This window comes from Salarias fasciatus, chromosome 18 (assembly GCF_902148845.1).
Source record: "Salarias fasciatus chromosome 18, fSalaFa1.1, whole genome shotgun sequence".
In the NCBI taxonomy this organism is placed as follows: Eukaryota; Metazoa; Chordata; class Actinopteri; order Blenniiformes; family Blenniidae; genus Salarias; species Salarias fasciatus.
In genome coordinates this window covers 14,155,605-14,173,421 of record NC_043762.1, presented here as the reverse complement: position 1 = coordinate 14,173,421, position 17,817 = coordinate 14,155,605, and the positions used below count along the sequence as shown (strand labels likewise).

The window sequence follows — 17,817 nt, the reverse complement described above, 5'->3', positions numbered from 1 at the left end:
TGAGTGGATTTACTTAACTTTCTGCTGCTGCGCCTGACGTCATCCGGCCCTGCTTGTGTGGTTTAAAGTGAAGTAACCGCAAGAATCCAGGAAACACATTCTCGTAGACAGAGGGCCCATTCTTACACAGAGTGGGCAGGGTGCAGTGACGTCGTGACCAAAACACACACACACACACTCGCAGAGCAAGGAGGAGGTGGAGTAAATGGAGGAGGATGGGAAACAAGCGCAGGGAGGGAAACAGGAACAGAAAGTGAAGACTTGTCAAGATGTCTGGGTGAGGGGGACCAGAACTGAGCAGAAGCCAGATGCCAAAACAGAAACAACAGAAGTCTGAGCAGCTGACTGGATTAGACATGAGGGGAGACCTGACCTGCTACTTCACAAGTGCCTGCGGGGTAAGATGCTGCTTTCAAAGACATCTGGAGTGCCAGCGAACACTTTGAAACTGTTCTGAGTGGTTTATATGAGCTGCTGATGCTTTTTTGTTGTGTGACTCAGGGTAAAATTGCCGCCTCTGTGGCAGACTCCACTTAAAATCATGTTGTTTTGGCTCTGGTTCGATTTGACAGGATGTATGACAAGTCGCAAAGATAAACTGATAAGTTTCTTCCTGTCTTTGTGTCACACTGAACCTTCCCTTGAAGAATCCATTCGATTCAAGTATCATTTCATGGGGAAACATTTGCGTTCAGTCATTCATTAGAGACACGATATGTGGAACACCATGCTTTGGGAGCAATTTAGTGATTTATGATAGCTTTTACCGTCATCCGGAGACCGTCCTCCTACGTTACAGTGAAACCTCGTCTCTCGTTGCTGGAGTCATTCAAACATGATCGAGTTGACGCAAGTCTGAACTGTAACAGACTTGTGCAAATGCTTTTGGTTCACTGTGAACTGTACAGAATGTCAACAGGCCTATTCCTGGTAAAGAAACAGCCCTCTGATCTCAAATAACTTATGTTTCTCTCCCATCGCCCCCCCCCCCCCCCACCCCTTTTCCCCCAAAAAGAGCAGCAAGCAAAAAATACATTGCCTCAAGTTGTTTATTGGTGTTTGACTCAAGTCCAACTGAGCATGTCTGAGCAATTTGTACTGATACTGACTGATGAAAGATCTGCTGTGACCGTGCGCTTGGGGCCACTCATTAAAGATTTCTGCTTTGCCTTCTGTCACAACTTTGTCTTTTAGGTCACACATGTTCCTTAAAAAGCAGCAGGGGCTAACTGGGAGCAATCCTAACATTTCTCAGCCCTTTCCTGGCTTTGTATTCTCCAGAAATGGCCTCTTCCTGTATATGAATTGCTCAAGGGTAGCACAAAGTCACAAGAAAGCCAAAGAGTCAGCGAGAGTCTTCGAATGGCTTCTCAGTGAGGTCATTTGAAGAGGAGATATATTTAAAGGTTAGAGTGTTGTTAAACGGCATTGAGGGGATTCTGTCAAACACAGCTTTACTCCCTTCATAGGTCGTGTTCCTTTAATGAAATGACTTGTTCTCTGGTTTTATTGAATCCTACGCTGATCTAAGCTCAGATCTGGACTGACAACTAAAACCCTAACCCTCACTAGTAAGTTATCTATAACTTTAATTGTAGCTTCATGCATCTCCAACATTATAAATAGGTCTTTATGTTCTACTGGCCCTCATCCTAACCCTAATACTAGCTCTGTCAGCAGTGTGAGAACAGTTAGCAAGTTACGTCTAACCTCAGCTAAGACATACAGGAAAACTGCAGGAAGTCCAACTGAAATGCTCACACATGCACATGCACAGCACAGTAACGAGTAACCAGACACGTGAACTCTTCAGAACAGCATCGACCCTTCTTCAGTGTCACCCTTGTGACTCCATTGAATTCATTGAATACATCCTGTTATTGTTGCAGTCATACCTGCTGGCCTGCTTAGGCAAAAACCCAATTATTGTTGTAATCACACTGTTTACCTTCTTAAGTGTAAAGCCAATCTAACCGGGGAGACGTCTATTCATAGCACCATAAACCACTAAGACACTTCATAAAAGAAATGACATAATATGAATTCACCAAAATCCCTATTTACATTTAATCTCTTAACTTGAAACCCAGACTTTACCAGTGTAAGCACATACCTTACAGTGAGCGCTTTGTTCCTTGCCAAAGACTGTAATTATCATAACTCTCAGTGACTTATTCATTCCATTAAATGGCTTCACAACTCATTCAGCATTAGTCATATCTTTCGCACAGCCAGATCATACCTCAGTGCCTCAGCTCTCCGCTCTTTGTCTCTCTCTCCTTCCTGCACACTTATTGTTCAGTGACTCGGGTTTCTTGTGTTAACAATGTTTTCATAATGTGAAGGAGATCAGAGAGTGCACAAAGGGGCTGCAGCTCAGCCAAGCTCATCACAACAACATGCATTTGCAGCCAGTAATCAGCAAAGATGTGGCAGTGACACCATGTTTCCAGGGTCTTAAGTGGAAAGCTCCACAGTAGAAGAGCTTAGTAACTACACAATTGTACTTTGAACCAGGTTGAATTAGTTTATCCAATGATGTTACAGGGTTAGGATGAAAAGAAACCAAATGAAAGGCAAAGGCTCCCCTTTATCCATATATAACAATTTACTTCCTATAGCAGCATTTCTCAATTGATGCAGATTTTCCTTTCCACATGCCCCTGATAGATAAAATGACAAATGTTGAACTATAGCCACCGATTCATTTCCATCCGTCATCATTTGGGAGCCACAACGTTTCATCCAAATGACAGGTACATGCTGGACAAGTCACCAGTTTATAACAGCTAAAATACTAAATATACTGAATCTCTCACATTTACACATAAGTGCAATTCTGAATCATTAATTGATCAAAGAAGCAGCTCTTTGAATCGTGGGAGCAAACTGAAGAATGGAGTACATGGAAACAGCAGAGAATGGCCCTAAGTTGAAATTGACCGAGGGTCTTTTGGTTGTGAGGCTGTCAGTTGTGAAACACTTTTCGCCATGCAGCAGCCCGACTTTACATTTATGAAGATAGTTGTACAGACTTTTACTTGGGTTCAGTTTCTGATTTCCATTCTTTCCTGCAGGAATGTGGCTTTACCTACTAAATACAGCGTGACCTGTTCAGTCTTTATTTTTTCCATTTTCCATGCCGCTTTAATTAAAGTTGTGATTTCCCAGGACTGATCAGTGCAGGAAATATATTCTGGACAGGTCACCAGTTCATCCCAGGCTGAAACAGACAGTTATCTTTATTCTGTATGCATAAACAGTCAGAATTCACTAACTCATCTAAAATGCATATCTGTTCAGGAGGAATTCAGAATACCTATGTGTGCACAGGGAGAACATGCAAAAGGCTCTGAGTGCTAAAGTTTTTCACTAAATACTGTAATATCTCTCTTTCAGCTGGATTTCCAGTTCCTCTGTCTTATATCTGCTGAATACTGCGAATCTTCCAGCATTTTTCTTCCTGAAATAAAAAAGCTAAATATAGTAATATGAGGGACTGGACGTTTCCATGCAAATATGATGTGAATTTAAACAACACTCGTAGCATTGCTCCATGATTCTTTTGTTTTTTTTCCAAAATCCGAGTTGGTGAAGGAGCTCATTTTCCCCCTCAGTTGCCTTTAACCAACTCATTATGATGCGGATGTATCAGATGTTTTTGACTGTCATTATTTTTCTTCACATCACTGGAGCAATGATTAGCAATAAAGTTGCATGATTTGCAAATTAATCACTTAGTCTGTTTGCGTGTTGAGTTTATTGCCTCATCAAAATGTCAACGTGGGCCTCACAAGTTGAAATATGCATAAAAATAATTGGAGGCATGCAAAAAGGGCTCGTGTAGAGGTGTGGTGGAGAGCAGTCTTGTCTGATAGCCAGAAGTTTGCATGTTCTCCCTGTATGAGAGTGGGTTCTCTCTGAGCACTGACTCTCATAATCCAAAAACAAACTTGCTGAGTTGAGATGTCTGTTAATGACCTGTAAGTGTGAAGATGTCTCTTCTGCTTGGTGGTGTCTGTCAATAAACACAACTGCAGGTTAGTTTTTTTTTTTTTTTTTTTCTCTGAGATGAAACTGTCTCTTGACTATCGCATGCTCTCACATCTTCCTGCTGAGCAAACGAACAGGGGGGGAAGTTAGCGGGCCGTCTGCGGCTGAAGTGTTTTCACACAGGAGGCACATTGTGTGGCGACACCAACGTCGAATCTATTTGCTTTCCTCTTGCAGGTGCATCTTCCTCCGTCTCTTTCTCTTCTTATGAAGCAGCCAAATGTGAGATGAAAGTCTTTTTGCTTTCCTGCAACTACAAAACAAAGTCTCCGTAGCTTTGGGCTAAGGAGGCTCTGCGAGGAGAGCACTTGAGTTAAATGGTGTTTGAAATCATTTGAAAGACCATAGTTGTTAAACACCATTTAAATAAAGATGTTGCCTTGAGGCTTCAGACTTAATCAAACAGTTTATAGTCTCACCGTAAAAGGGAACAATATCACTTTCATCTCTCGGGCGGACTCTTCTTGCAGACCTCCCTCACCAATGGAAGGTCTTTAACAGCGGCGCAGTGGTGTCTGGGTTACCTCTCTTTCATCCCAGTCAGAATAACTCCAGCTGAATTCCAGACTCGGCCCGTTCTCTGTGCACTCTGCATGTTCTCCCTGTTGCCTTTCTGTTATGCTTCTGTCGAATACGATGTTACTATTTTCCCCTATAGGTGTGGCGACGTGTGTCTGTCAGTTATCCGTAATGTATTTCTGCACGGTCAGTGCTTTGACCAATTCTTCACTATTAACTGAGCATGAAATTAGGACTTATTTGGCTTTCAGAGGGATCCTTTCACAAACGGTGTGAAACTGCAAAGCTGTTGTCTCTCTAATTTGCATCTGACCTCAACAGTGACTATCTCACTTGCTGAGTAAAGAAGAAGTGGCTTATTGCTGCAGAACTAACCCAGACCAACTGTTGGTCGACACTGTTTGTAACATTAGTGTCAAACTATCTACATGTGACCCCTTTGCTTTCTTAATAAGTCGTTCTTGTCATTCAGTGTTAAATCTGTCACCTTCCACCAACTGGAAGAAACAGGAAGTAACAACCGGCTGTAGTTTATACTGTTAGTAACCTGTTCGGTTTTGCTTGAGATGGAGCCGGCAGTCACTCATTCCCTCCTGGGATTGGCTTCAGCACAGTGCAACCCCCCCAACAGGATCAATATGAGATTCAGGCTACGTCTGGGGGGAAATAAAAAATGGCTACAATCAGACGCTTAGGAAAACTTCGTCCAGATTCCATCTATTTCATGCAATGGGAACCATTAGCTGAATATATTCATATGAATCTACTGCAGAAAGGCCCGTTTCTGACAATCTGCCGCACTCTCCATCTCAGTGGGTCGCTTAGGAAGATTGGTTACCTCTATCACTGTCCTGCCTTCTCTCAGACACAATCTCCCTCTCTTTCTTCATCTCCCTCTCTCTTGTCTCTCTCCTTCTGTCCTCCTCAGCGGGAGACTTAGAGAGATCTGTCTTGAATCCTGAATGGCTTCTCTGCAATATTAATGAGGAGAAGAAAAAAAAAATAAGAAACTGACATTGACAGGCGGGAAGAGATGTTAAAGACTGAGAGACAAAGATGGATTGGAAGGAGAGAACAGAGAGGAAAAGTGAGGAAGATGTTCTGGAAAACAACATTTCTCTCCTTACTAATTGTCTTCATTTTCCTTTTTCTCACAGGCACATCTATGTTGAAATATCGCTACGCAGGATCACCTCAGCGAAGCAGCAGCCGGAGGGCAAGAGGACGAGAGGAAACAATCAGTGAAATGTCCACCTGCATTAGCAAACCTGGCTTTACTGCAGATTGTGGCATTTTTATCAAGATCTGGATCATTTCTCCGGATCCCATTGGAAACCTGGGAGAGCTCCTCATTTTTTGTTTGAAAATTGCAGGCAGAATCTGAACCGGAGGCATCCATGGAGTGAGCTTTCAGAGTTATTGTGCAAATCTACCGGAGCTGTGAGAATCTTTCCCTGGATCTTCACAAGTCAAAGGAGAGTGTCAAAGTTGAATGTCAAGCCACAACTCACAAAAAGAGTCTGGCTCGACAGCTGTTGGACTGAAGGGTGTTTTATTGAAGACAGAATCAAACTTTGAAAGCGGAGGCAGGTCACGTAAAACTCAAATGATCACCACATCTTCATTATCTCTGGTGTCCCGGACAGCTTGATGTGCACATTTACTGTCTTATAAACCTCTCAAGTCTCTGAAGGATTTATTAAAAGAAGATTACAAGAGCGGGGGAGCTTCAATTAAAGGAAGCCACAGCTGCGCCTCTGAAAGTCATGGATGAAAAAACAGACGGCATTCTGGAGTTTTTCAACCAGCTTTGGAGCTTCGCTACGGAGAAGCACAACCAGGGGGTCTACAACACGGTGTGCCTGGTGGTCCTGCTCACGCTGCCCCTGCTGGTCGTCCTCACCACGCTGGTGGTGTGCTGCCACTGCTGCTGCTGTCGCCATGCCAACAGCTGCTGCAGCTGCTGCTGCTGCTGCTGCGGGGACGGCGCGCCGGCCTCCAGGTCCGAAACGAAGAAGAAGAAGAGCTCGGCCAACACCGAAGACCTGTGGATCTCCGTCAAGACGGGGCCGATGACGCCGGACCGGGTGGCTCTGGCCATGGAGTAGCAGCCTGAACAGCGACGTGAATGTTCGTACTTGGAGAATAATTTCTTTGCTTTGACATTGATAAAGTTGTAGTAAATATATCTTATTTATTTACATTTTATAAGGTGATTTGAGTCAACTCCGCTGCTCATCCCACACAAATACACATTGATTTGTCATTTAAAGGTTAAATCAACAGACGTTGGAAGAATATCTGGTTCATTTCCTGGAAGCATTGCTACAGCAAAGAAATCATCTACTAAACAAAAAATGTCTTTACTTTGAGTACCACGTTTAGACGTGAGTTCTCGTTCACGGTTTGCCCTCTGAATCCGCCCCGTACTCCAGGGAGGCTGAACACATTCTTCAAACTAATAGGAAGGACTTTGGGCCCAGATTGGACTGAAATATGTAAACCATGTGTATAGTCTTGTCACTTTGTATTCATACATTGCTGTGCGAGATAGTTTTATGACAATGTTTACAAGATTTTTATGAGCTTTTTTTTTTTTAGTGTGTGGTACATAAAGGAAGAAATATGCAGACAGAAGCAAATAACCCATACCTGCAAGTGTGCTTGTGTGTGAGAGGAGTACAGTGTTATTGGGAGCACTTTGTTCTTAGCGCTCCCTTGTGAAATTCATGGCCTCTGTATTTGGGGTTAGAGCCAATTTGAGGTCTGTTCAGACTTCAAATAGGTGTATTACTGCAACTTTTCATATTCAGGAGGCACCGCAGACCGCGATTGGCTTTCAATTTTTTTAATAAAAGACGCACTGACATGCAGCAAGCTGAAAAGACTGCCTGCAATGCAAGGCGTAACGTTCTCTTCATTTTCATATTTGTCCATTTTTTTGAAATATTAGTCACAGGAGAGGGATTTTCACCAAGCTTTTGGAGAGTTGCACTATTTCTCAAAATAAAATCCAAATCTAAACTACTGACACGCACGATAATTGGAAAACCTATCATGGTGGCGTTTGTGAACAAACCAAAAATTTCTGACTGATTTTACCCTTTTACTGCAAATATAGATCATCATTTTGAATTTGAGAGCAGTATTAAAAACCAATATTGATTTTGTTCTGTTTACACTTTGTAAAGATTCTGCTGATGCATATTCGTCATAATCATGTTGGCTTAATATTAGTTTAATATATTTTTCCAGTTTTTGAAAAATTTAGATGGTCTCTATAGTCAGTTGCAGATTTTCTATAAACGGTTAGCTGCTGGTGGTCAGCTAACCATCATTATTTGACTTCCAGCAGAATTCACAATCATATTTCTAAATTGTGAGACACATGGGAAGTTTCTGCATTAAATCTTTGATTGCTAGTTTAATGGTATTGTTTGAAAGTTTTAACATTGCCCGATAACCTCAAAGTAAAAACTGTAACAAAATAAAGTACTGTGAAGATGCCTCTGTTGCTGATAGTTTATTGTAAGCAGAGTTATCAACCAGAAATTAAAATTGAATTTGATGCTGTGGGTAACATTTTGAGGACTGGCCTACAAGTTGTACTAGGTCAGATGTTACGTCACTTCTTTCTCCTTTCCAAACAAAAATAATGGAACATTCTTGGAAAAAGTTTAAATTGCAGAACACCACAAAGAATGAACAAGGATGCGTCAGGATTTGAGTAGAAAAAGGTTTAAAAAAATATGTGGAACATAAAAAGCCAGATACAGTAAAATGCATAGAAGAAGAAATACCATCTTTGAGAATTAATTCTGCAGAGAAAACAGGTCCCATCCATTTTAAAGCTGCTGTAGGCAGGATTTTGCTAGTCAGTGCTAATTTTTCTGTGTTTTCTTTGGATTAAATGTTAGAGTATCCATTGATAATCCTTTAGGAGTGTAGCATAAATGCACCACCGCGAGGGCGCAGCGTTTCCATCTGTCTCTGTTCTGAGCTGAAAAGGAATCTCGACAGCTCCAGGTATCTTTGACCAATCAGAAGAGCCCATGAGGCTCTAACCGTGATTGGTCGAGGGGCGTTCGTCGCACGTTCTTGTGGGAGGGGCTAAACTTGCGTAAGGACGTGATGTCAGAGAAAACAGGACAGGATTGGCTGTGCTGAGTTTCAAATCGCCATCTTAGATGGGTCAAATCGCCATCTTGCTTAGGTAACCCTAAGCAAGATGGCGGAGATGCAGAATCCTGCCTACAGCACCTTTAATACACTCGGACTAAAACATCCCATGACATGTGGAAATTGGAGCTTTTCTCCTTTTTGTGTAACTGATTATAGTAACAGCCAAAATGGAAAGAGCTCAAAACACAAAACAGAGGTTGCTGCATGTCTTATTTAGTTTAGTTTTCAGTATACAGGAATTTTTCAACATTTTGAGATATAATAATTCCTGCATAGGCTTTCTTTGATGAGTCATTCTCATGCTTCTGTGTTAAACGTTGAACTGGGTGAAATGAGCAGCACTGAGAAGAGGAAACATTTCATGTCTGTAACATTCTCAAACCACAACCAGAGTTCCCCATGCAAGTGAATTTAGAAAAGACATTATATGAAGTTATATGAAAATGTGTTTTTGGCATTCACACAGAGGCGTAATTTACGTAGGGTTGGTGGGTTATGAAAACCCACGGGCCCCCCTGGCGCCCCGACGCTCCGTGTTCCGAGTGGGCACGGTGCTCTCCTAGCGCTCCGACGCTCTGTGTGAGCACCACAGCGTTCGGCACCACTCGGCATTGCTCGGACACGCTCACCAATTCCCCCCCCCCCCACCCCCCGCTCGTCAACTCCCGCATGAAAACCCATGTGGCATACATCCAAGCTACGCCCCTGACACCACAGTTCAAGAAAATTTACTTTCAGTATTCTGCCTCTATTGTCATCTCTGTGTAATTCAAACTTTGGTAAAATATGCTGCTGCTGCTGCTGCTGCTGCATGACACAAACCTGTTTGAAGTATGCAGGCTTCTAATCAAAAGTTATTTTGGTCTTATTTGGCTCCAGTCAACCAAAAGGTGATCATTGCAAAGCAATGCTAAAACTTTTTTGTTGGATATGTTTAAATATACATATAGAGTTTGCATTGACTTTTCCTCTTTACAGGCACGACTCAGACTTTTTACTGAGAGTCGTAAACAAACGTTGAAATGTCAAAAATTGCTGAGATAAAAAAAAGACCACATGTATTTAATTTTAGAGTTTTTGTTTTGACTTTGAAGCACTTCCACTGATCCACGGAAAATGGACCAGACCATTGTAAGACACGTGTGAGAGCATTTTATACTTTTTGAAATTTACAAATGCATTGTTCAGTGTGTATTTTTTGGCACATGGGTCTCAGTTTTGTATATTTTGTAATATGAAATGATAGTTTCCTCAGATGCTGTGTTGAGGGACACAGCTCATCTGAATTCATGCCTACATGTTCGTCATGTTGAGCCTGACCGTGTTTCATTCACTCTAATAAAACTATTTTTCCTTTTTGATGTATTATGTAAATGAATTTGTAGGAGATCAATAATGGGAGGGGTAATAATATGAAGGGTATATGTTTTCCTTTTTTCCCCATCGCCAGTTTTCTGTGATCAAAGGGAAAGGAGGCGTTTGGATTCTGTCATCTGTTTGAAAAGACAATCTCCCTCACTGCACAGTTCCTCCATACAATGACAGTTTATTTTTCCCCCTTCTTTTTTTTTTTTTAATCCCATCCAATTATGCATGACATTGTATATTTAGGATGTTTGCTGTTTCACAGTTGAAAAAATGCTGAGGTGATTTCTTTTTTGGTTTTAATTATGTGCCTGGCTGGTTTTTGTCGGTTGCTCTGCATGCATAATTTATTATTACATATAGAGACACAATCATAATGCACATACAGCTCAGTGTGAACGATGGCAGGGGGGAATAAAGTATTTTTCTATCACTATGGAATCTCTATTTTCTACAATGAATTTAAAAACAATGCAACACCACCAGGTGCTATCATCTTGATGTTACCATTGCTTATAGTCAAATATCTTTTATTCTGCTGTGCGAACAATTAATGAAGTACAGGATGATTCGGCACAACTCTTTCATTAAACAGGAGATTTTTGAGGAAATAGTGACGTCAACAGTTTTTAAAGTTTATAGTTATTTATGAGCAGGATCCAAAGACAGCAAGCTCTAGAAATTTATCATGAATGTAAAAACTAAAAGCCAGTTTAAACTTGGGTAATTGCATCTGATACATCTGATAGTTTGCTAATAAATTGGCCACAATCATAACCAAAGTTTCAGTCTCAGACCCAAATCACGGTTTGGTTGTATTGCTGATCTATGCTGTGGGAATCCGTAGTCTCATTCTTTTTGCTTCCCAAACATCCAAAACTGCCAGAATAAACTAAACAAAAAAGGCAACAAATGGAGTTTGTTCCGGTATTAACTGTGTAATTAAGTAAAACTGAAAGCTGCTGAAACGATGTAATTATTGAACAGGTTTGCCTCCAGTGATCTCCCAGAACATATAATTTGCATCATTATTTTGATGGCCGTGGCTGAGAAACCTTTGATGCAACTAATCAGTTTGGCTTGAGGAGAGATTTGTCTTTGACAATACATATGTTTAGCAGGAATTAGTTCCATCTCACAGACTTGTCACCGAAGAGGTGTGAGAGAATTAACTTGACTTAAATTCCAGATTGTAAACATGTTTGTTTATTTCCCTCGTTGAGGCTTGAGGTGTGATCAAAATTATCTGACGGCTCGTGACTTTTCCACACTGACATGTGCACAAACGAATATAATCGGGCAACTTGCGTTTGATCTCGGGGTTATATCAGCTCCATGACGGCTCCTCTTCAATGGCCGATGTGCTCAGCCTGGGTGTGGAAAATTCTCAGCGAACAATCGATGTGTCGACAGGAGGTTTGTAACACTTCAGAGGCATCGACTCTGAACTATTTATGAGGACGCAACACCTTGTGGTTCAGCTGACATGAACCCATCGCCAGCAACACCGTTTGTGATGCTGCATAAAAATTACACATGGAAGCTTTACTCGTAGTCACATTCAAGTTAGCCGAACTGTTAAATGGATGTAGAATATTCACTAAATGAAGCAGGTTCAACATTCGGGACTCTAGTATGAATCCAGGGGATCTCCCAGCATATGGATATACTTAGATACTTGACTACAGTGTTGAATGAGTTAGTGCAAACTAGTTTTGAAGATATTCACTCATTGCTTTTATGAAATATTAGTTCAGATTTTCTTAAAATAAATTACCAAGTTAAATACATACAATTAATAATCTCCCTCATTTTGGCCTCTCCTGATGACACTAACATTACATTACCTGTACTGGTGTTTCTCTCCTGCAGCTCATTGATAAACTCATTATGCTCTGCTGAAGTTACAGTAATTACTTGGAGGAAGACGTTCTATAATCGGAATGTTAGCAGTTTGTTAAAAAGGTGGATTTATGGATTTATGACAGTGAGGAACAGCAGCAGCAAAACAGCGGAGGTAAACCGCTCACGTGTCGGCAGCAGCAGACGCTCTTATTATATTATTAAAGCTGCTTTGTGCTGCAGTTGCTGGGAGGACGGGAGAAATTACAAGACCGCAGGACCTTCACCTGATCAGAATCAGAATCAGCATTGCCTTGAGTGAGATGCAGGATCCATACATCCGTCAGAAACACGATAACAGATCTACTGTCCCACAATATTCAAATAAAAGTTGTGGGGGGGGCAGCTGATGAAATACCTCCCACCACAACGACAGCGGCGTCTCTGGTGAGTGACTGAGTTAACTCGACTTTCTTTTCAAGCAAACATACAAAATCATTCGAATGTTGTACAATAATCTATTATCTTAACGCCTCCCGGCGTGTTAACACAGGCCTGATACTGCATCTAAATGAAGGCCAATGTTTTAAAAGGATTGAGTGAGTTATTATACACATCTGTCGGACTCCATCATCAGTGTAACTCATTAAAAGGGCAGCAACAGCACCTGTGCCAGGTTTAATAGCATCAAAGTCACTTAAAGCTCGGTGGTGTCAGGAGGGAATAAACCGTCAGTCGCCTCGACTCACAGTCATGTTGCACTAATGTGTCCCCTCATCTGTCTTAGCCCAGCGTCTTGTGGGGACACACCTGACCACTCGGCTAATCACGTTCATTGTTCAGAGACAAACCTCGTTTTTCACACTCAACAAAGCGCGATCATCTGGAAACATGGTCCCGTGTGAGCAGACGCCTCGGGGCATTCACACACGAACTGCCCGTCAGGCTACGGCGGGATGGTTCCGACCACACACTCACCAAACAGTCAAATTATCACACATTCCGTCGACTTACTGCTGTTGAGAAGCATCATCTCTGCCAAATTTAAATGATGATAACTATAACTTCTAGACAAACTAAGTTGGCACTGTTTCTCTGTACTTCTCCTATTTTTAAAAACGTTTTCCTCTAGTAGTCACAGGTATTGTGGGTGTAGGTTAATAATAATAATAATAATATTTCATCTTGAATTAGCTCTTGATCAATGACTTTCCCCTCCCCCAGTAAAAAGGGATTAAGCAAAATAGTAACTTTCATACCATAGCTTTATTTAATGCTGATGCTGAGAGTTCACTCAAACAGCTGTAACAGTATGGAACTTATAAAATATCACTGTAATTTTTATTATTAATTTCTCAATACTAATCTGTTACGAACTTGTTACTCCAAAAAGTTGCGTTACTATATAAAAACAAGTTATTCCCGACACCGTCTGTGTGTGTTCTTGCATGTGAAGTGACAGCAAATCACTTTTTCTCTCTTTCCATTTGCGGCTTCCACCCCGCCCCTTTAAACAAACACTGCCTTGTTGCCGCATTAACGAGACTCTCATGGAAAAAACGCATCACGCTGAACCCAAGACGTAAGTGTCAACTCCACTGACACGGACAGACAAGTGTGCGTGTCAGCATGCTTATACTGCACTCTCTCTGTATATATATACACACATGCACGTAAACACGCACGCACACACACACACACACACCCGGAGGAAAGACTGAAAAAGAAACAGAGGAGGTGAAATGCTCCGTCTCCTCCTTTCTGTTTATCCTGGCACACGGCGAACCACTTGCCTCACAAAGCGACGGCAGGAACCAATCTCCTTAAAGTAATTTGCAATCACTGTGGCTGAAAAGGGCCCTCGCATCAATGAGCTTTTGTAAGACATTTCATTTCAAAGTTGAAATGAAATGTTATGCTAGAAATGTTTGCTGCCAAATTTCAGGCTGGAGCCTCCTCAAACACTCATTTGATTTTGATGAATAAACACTCGAAAATATTATCATTTCACTTCTTCATTTGGCTTCTTGGGAGGATCGACACCCCACCCAGTTTCACCGCTTGAACGCATATCTTGCATCTGTATCTGTTTGTGCTTAAATGGGGCGATGCACTTTTATTGTCCTTTCAATCCACAGCTGTGTGAAAACAGTTCCTGTCCAGGCCGTTCCTGCCTACAGATTATGGGAACTGAGAAACTGTTATGAGACCAGACGGCAAACAGTCATCAGTTCCTGCAAGTACAGTTGCTCAACTCACTGTGACAAAAGTGCCGGTATGTAGAAAACCTGTGGTTCTAAAAAAAAAACAAAAGAGAGAGAGAAACTCAGCTATGGACATTTATAACCATACACTCAGGGTAGTTTGATTTATTGGTGTTGTCAAAGTTTTGAATGAATTAAAATGTTAAAATATTACAATACAGATTTAGCAACCAATCTGCAATCAACTGAGTTTGAACTTTACTGCTACCTATTGGTCATTGTAATATAGTGTTTTCTAGGCCTAATGCAATGTTCTGGGAATCCTTGATAATTAACTTGTGTCTACCTCACCTCATGTGTCTTTCAGCCAATGGTCTGTGCTCATTACCATCATGTGCTGCACCTGTGAGCACACTATTTATAACCTTCTCTGGTCTGGTGTGGCGGTTGGTTCATCTTGCTTTGCTTCATGCCCGTCTTTTCCCCTTCCTCATGTTCTCCCGGTCGCCCTGCGGCCTCCTCCTTGTTTCTGTGTTTGGACTTCATGTCCTGGACTTTGCAGTCGATTCTTCTCAGCTGCACGTCTGTGTTTGGGTCCATCCTCCAGCCTTGACAGCCTCTGTCACTCCTGTACCACGTTTCATTTACACTGTCAGGTTACACTGGCCGTCTTGGAAAAGCTATTGTATTTCTCAACAAGGCTTTTACCAAATAATGAAATGGCCTTATGGCAATTGTACTCATAGTTTTTAAAAGTGTTGTTGTTTTTAATTTGCTCGGAAAAGGAAAAAAAAAACAGTTAATCAAAAGGAAAAGGAAATTCAATTATTTGTGTGGAAACATGACAACACAATACATTCTTTTTTAATTAAAGTTTTTGTATTCATATTATCAACTTAATATGTATAATTGCTTTTCTTGCTGTTTTTTTACAGAAGCTTTTTAAGACACCGAAAATAGAAAAATTGATTAATTTTCCTTTATTTTTTTAAGGCAATGCTTTTATTGTTTGCTCATAAACAAAGAAAAACAAAGTTATGCAAAATTTCAATAAATTCTCATTAAACTCCATGAAGTAAAACACTGAGCGACTCTCCTGGAAATGATTTTTATCTGACCAAAACAACTTTCCAGCAACATTCAGATGAGAAAAATCACAATGTCTTTATGAAACAAAAACTTCATATTTTTATTTATAAATGGCAGGATGAATATGAATGTGAATTATGCCAGTGTGGCAATACAATTAGTAAGGAAAAATAGTAATATACATAGTTTTTTGCCCTTGGAGATCCTTCTTTCTGATCTTGAAAAAGCTGATGAAGGACTTGAGGGAGTAAAACTTTATGAGCTATGAAATCTCAAAAAGAAATCTTTTGGGGGAGTAACATGTATGAAGAGAAAGGAGCACAAATCAATTCTGGCAGATTAGCTGAAAAGTTGATTGATGAGCTCTGTCTTTGTCACATAGACCAAGTTCGTAATAAAAGTGCAGGGGGGGAAAAAAATGTAATTAAGTAACGTCAAAGTCAAAACAGTATTAATAACTGTTGTCAGGTTTCCCGATTGAACACAGGAGTTTGGTCATTAACTTCTGGAGGATGGAGCAAACAAACTTCATTCTTATTGACATGTGATATAGACGCGTCGCGGTGATTGATATGAGCTGTCACCGCCATATGAATGTAAAGCAGGAGCAGTATGGCTGATCCAGACAGCCGTCTGTTGTTATTCCCGGGCTCTTCCTGCGCAAACTGATGTAATGTGACAGCGTTAGAGGCTCCGTGGCAGTTTAATGCGACGAAGACAGACAGCTTCAGAATCGATAAACTCAGGGCACTAACTCCTATTAGTTTGCACCTGATCCATAAACAAAGCAAAAACAAGCCATCTTTGCCACTTTCAGTTTTACATTTATGCCATCAAGACAAATACCACTATACAGTCAATTTCATCCGAGGATGTGAAATAAACAAATATAATACAAGAAACCCAGGCGCGTCCTGAGGTTATTAATACAAACCAAATAAATGTAGTAATGGGAGGAAAATGTTTATGTTCTTCTGTCTACTTTTTCCTGATGTATAATCAAAGTTTCTATTATAATCAGGAAAAAGGAGTTTTCAAAATCACAACTGTACCAACACAACAAAAAATAACTTCAGCAAGTTTCTTCATTGCCATTTTTTTTTTTCTACAATCATGCTAAACTTAGAAATTTTGAATGTAAATACAAACAGATAATAAGTTATGAGAGTGAGATTTGTTCGTTTTCCCTAAAATGTTCAAAGACCTATAGAGTTGTAGTAGTAGTGAATGGGGATGGGTATCAAAAAAGAATATTAACTTGTTAAAAAGTTAAATAATGGAGTTTGAACTTTAATATATTATCATGCTGGTTTTCGAACTTAAAGTGAGGCCAAAGCACAACAGAGCAGAGAGGATACAGTGGAGCACCTGGTGAGCGCACGTTAGAGTAAAGAGGCACAGAGAGACAGCTGAGTGGAGAAGACGCCACGGAGACAGGATGCCAACACACATCAGAGCGGGCAGGATGCTGTGGAGACATGAAGTTAGCACATAGCATATGGAGGACACCATGGAAACACAAGGTTGGCAAAAACAGGAGAGCCTAGACAATAAATCTGAAAGGAAGTCGCAGAGACAAACATCAGTGCAAAAAGCAGAGTGTGGAGGACATGGTGGAGACATGAGGTCGGCACAAGTCAGAATGGAAGGGACAACATTCAGACACAAGGTCAACGTGCACAGCAGAGCGAACATGAGAGCAGAGAGGACGCAGTGGAGACATGAAGTTGACAGCAGAAGTAGCATCATTTTAGCTCCACTCATCACTGTCAGCAGGTGCATGAACAATTTAGTGAATTAAAAAAAAACCAATAGTTCAATACATTGTTTAATGAGAGAAACATTGAAGATTAATTTCTTTCAGCTTTGAATGCAGTCTCTCGTTCACCACCGGCGGGTTTTGGACAAATGAAGCATGCAAAGATGAGCAAGCGGTAAAAATAAGGCTGTCTCTAAAACCTGCATAAAATTAACAGAATGCGCAAATGTGTGAATGTTTCAGGCAGGTGTGAGGAAATAAATGCATAGTGGTGAAAAAAGTTGATAATATTTTAATCTTATTACTTTGTAAACTGAAAAATAAACGAAACGAGGAGAAATTATTGTTTGTGACCCCACTGTACTTCTCTGTGCAATTGAGTTTTGAAGGAACTCAGTGGAGAATTGGAGTAGTGACTAAAGGTTCTCTGTGGTTAAGGCTCAATGGCACTGGATCAAAGTTCTGAGATCGCCCCACTTTTCCTTCTAGAACTTCTGTTCTTCTTTAGACTGAGAACAGTTCATAGCAACCTTATATGTTTTTCCACTATATATCTAGTGACACAGATGTCTCAATGAAGACACTCCTTGATAAATAAAAAAGCCTTTTTTTGTGTATCTTAGAACCAAAAACTTTTCTGTTTTCATCTCTGCTATTTTCCAACAATTTAAACACATTGAGAAACTTTTAGGGAATATTGATGAGTGTAGTGATGTTTTTTAAAGGCCTAAAACCCATCCCCAGTGCAAAACCATCACACAACTGTTTACAACATAAATCATAGGAGGAAGGTAAATGGGCCCG

The 17,817-nt window shown here is 40.8% G+C and overlaps 1 protein-coding gene across 1 annotated transcript; it reads left to right on the top strand.

The window, feature by feature from the left end:
- The first annotated feature begins 215 nt into the window (after positions 1-215).
- kiaa0040 (KIAA0040 ortholog) lies at positions 216-8,515 on the top strand. The gene is made up of 2 exons (XM_030114390.1): positions 216-398; positions 5,730-8,515. The coding sequence occupies exon 2, from the start codon at positions 6,339-6,341 to the stop codon at positions 6,678-6,680; it is 342 nt and encodes a 113-aa protein (XP_029970250.1). The 5' UTR covers positions 216-398; positions 5,730-6,338; the 3' UTR covers positions 6,681-8,515.
- The last annotated feature ends 9,302 nt before the right edge of the window (positions 8,516-17,817 follow it).

Bases quoted from the DNA above. Each gene is read 5' to 3' on its own strand.
- kiaa0040 (XM_030114390.1), top strand. From the start codon at position 6,339: ATGGATGAAAAAACAGACGGCATTCTGGAGTTTTTCAACCAGCTTTGG.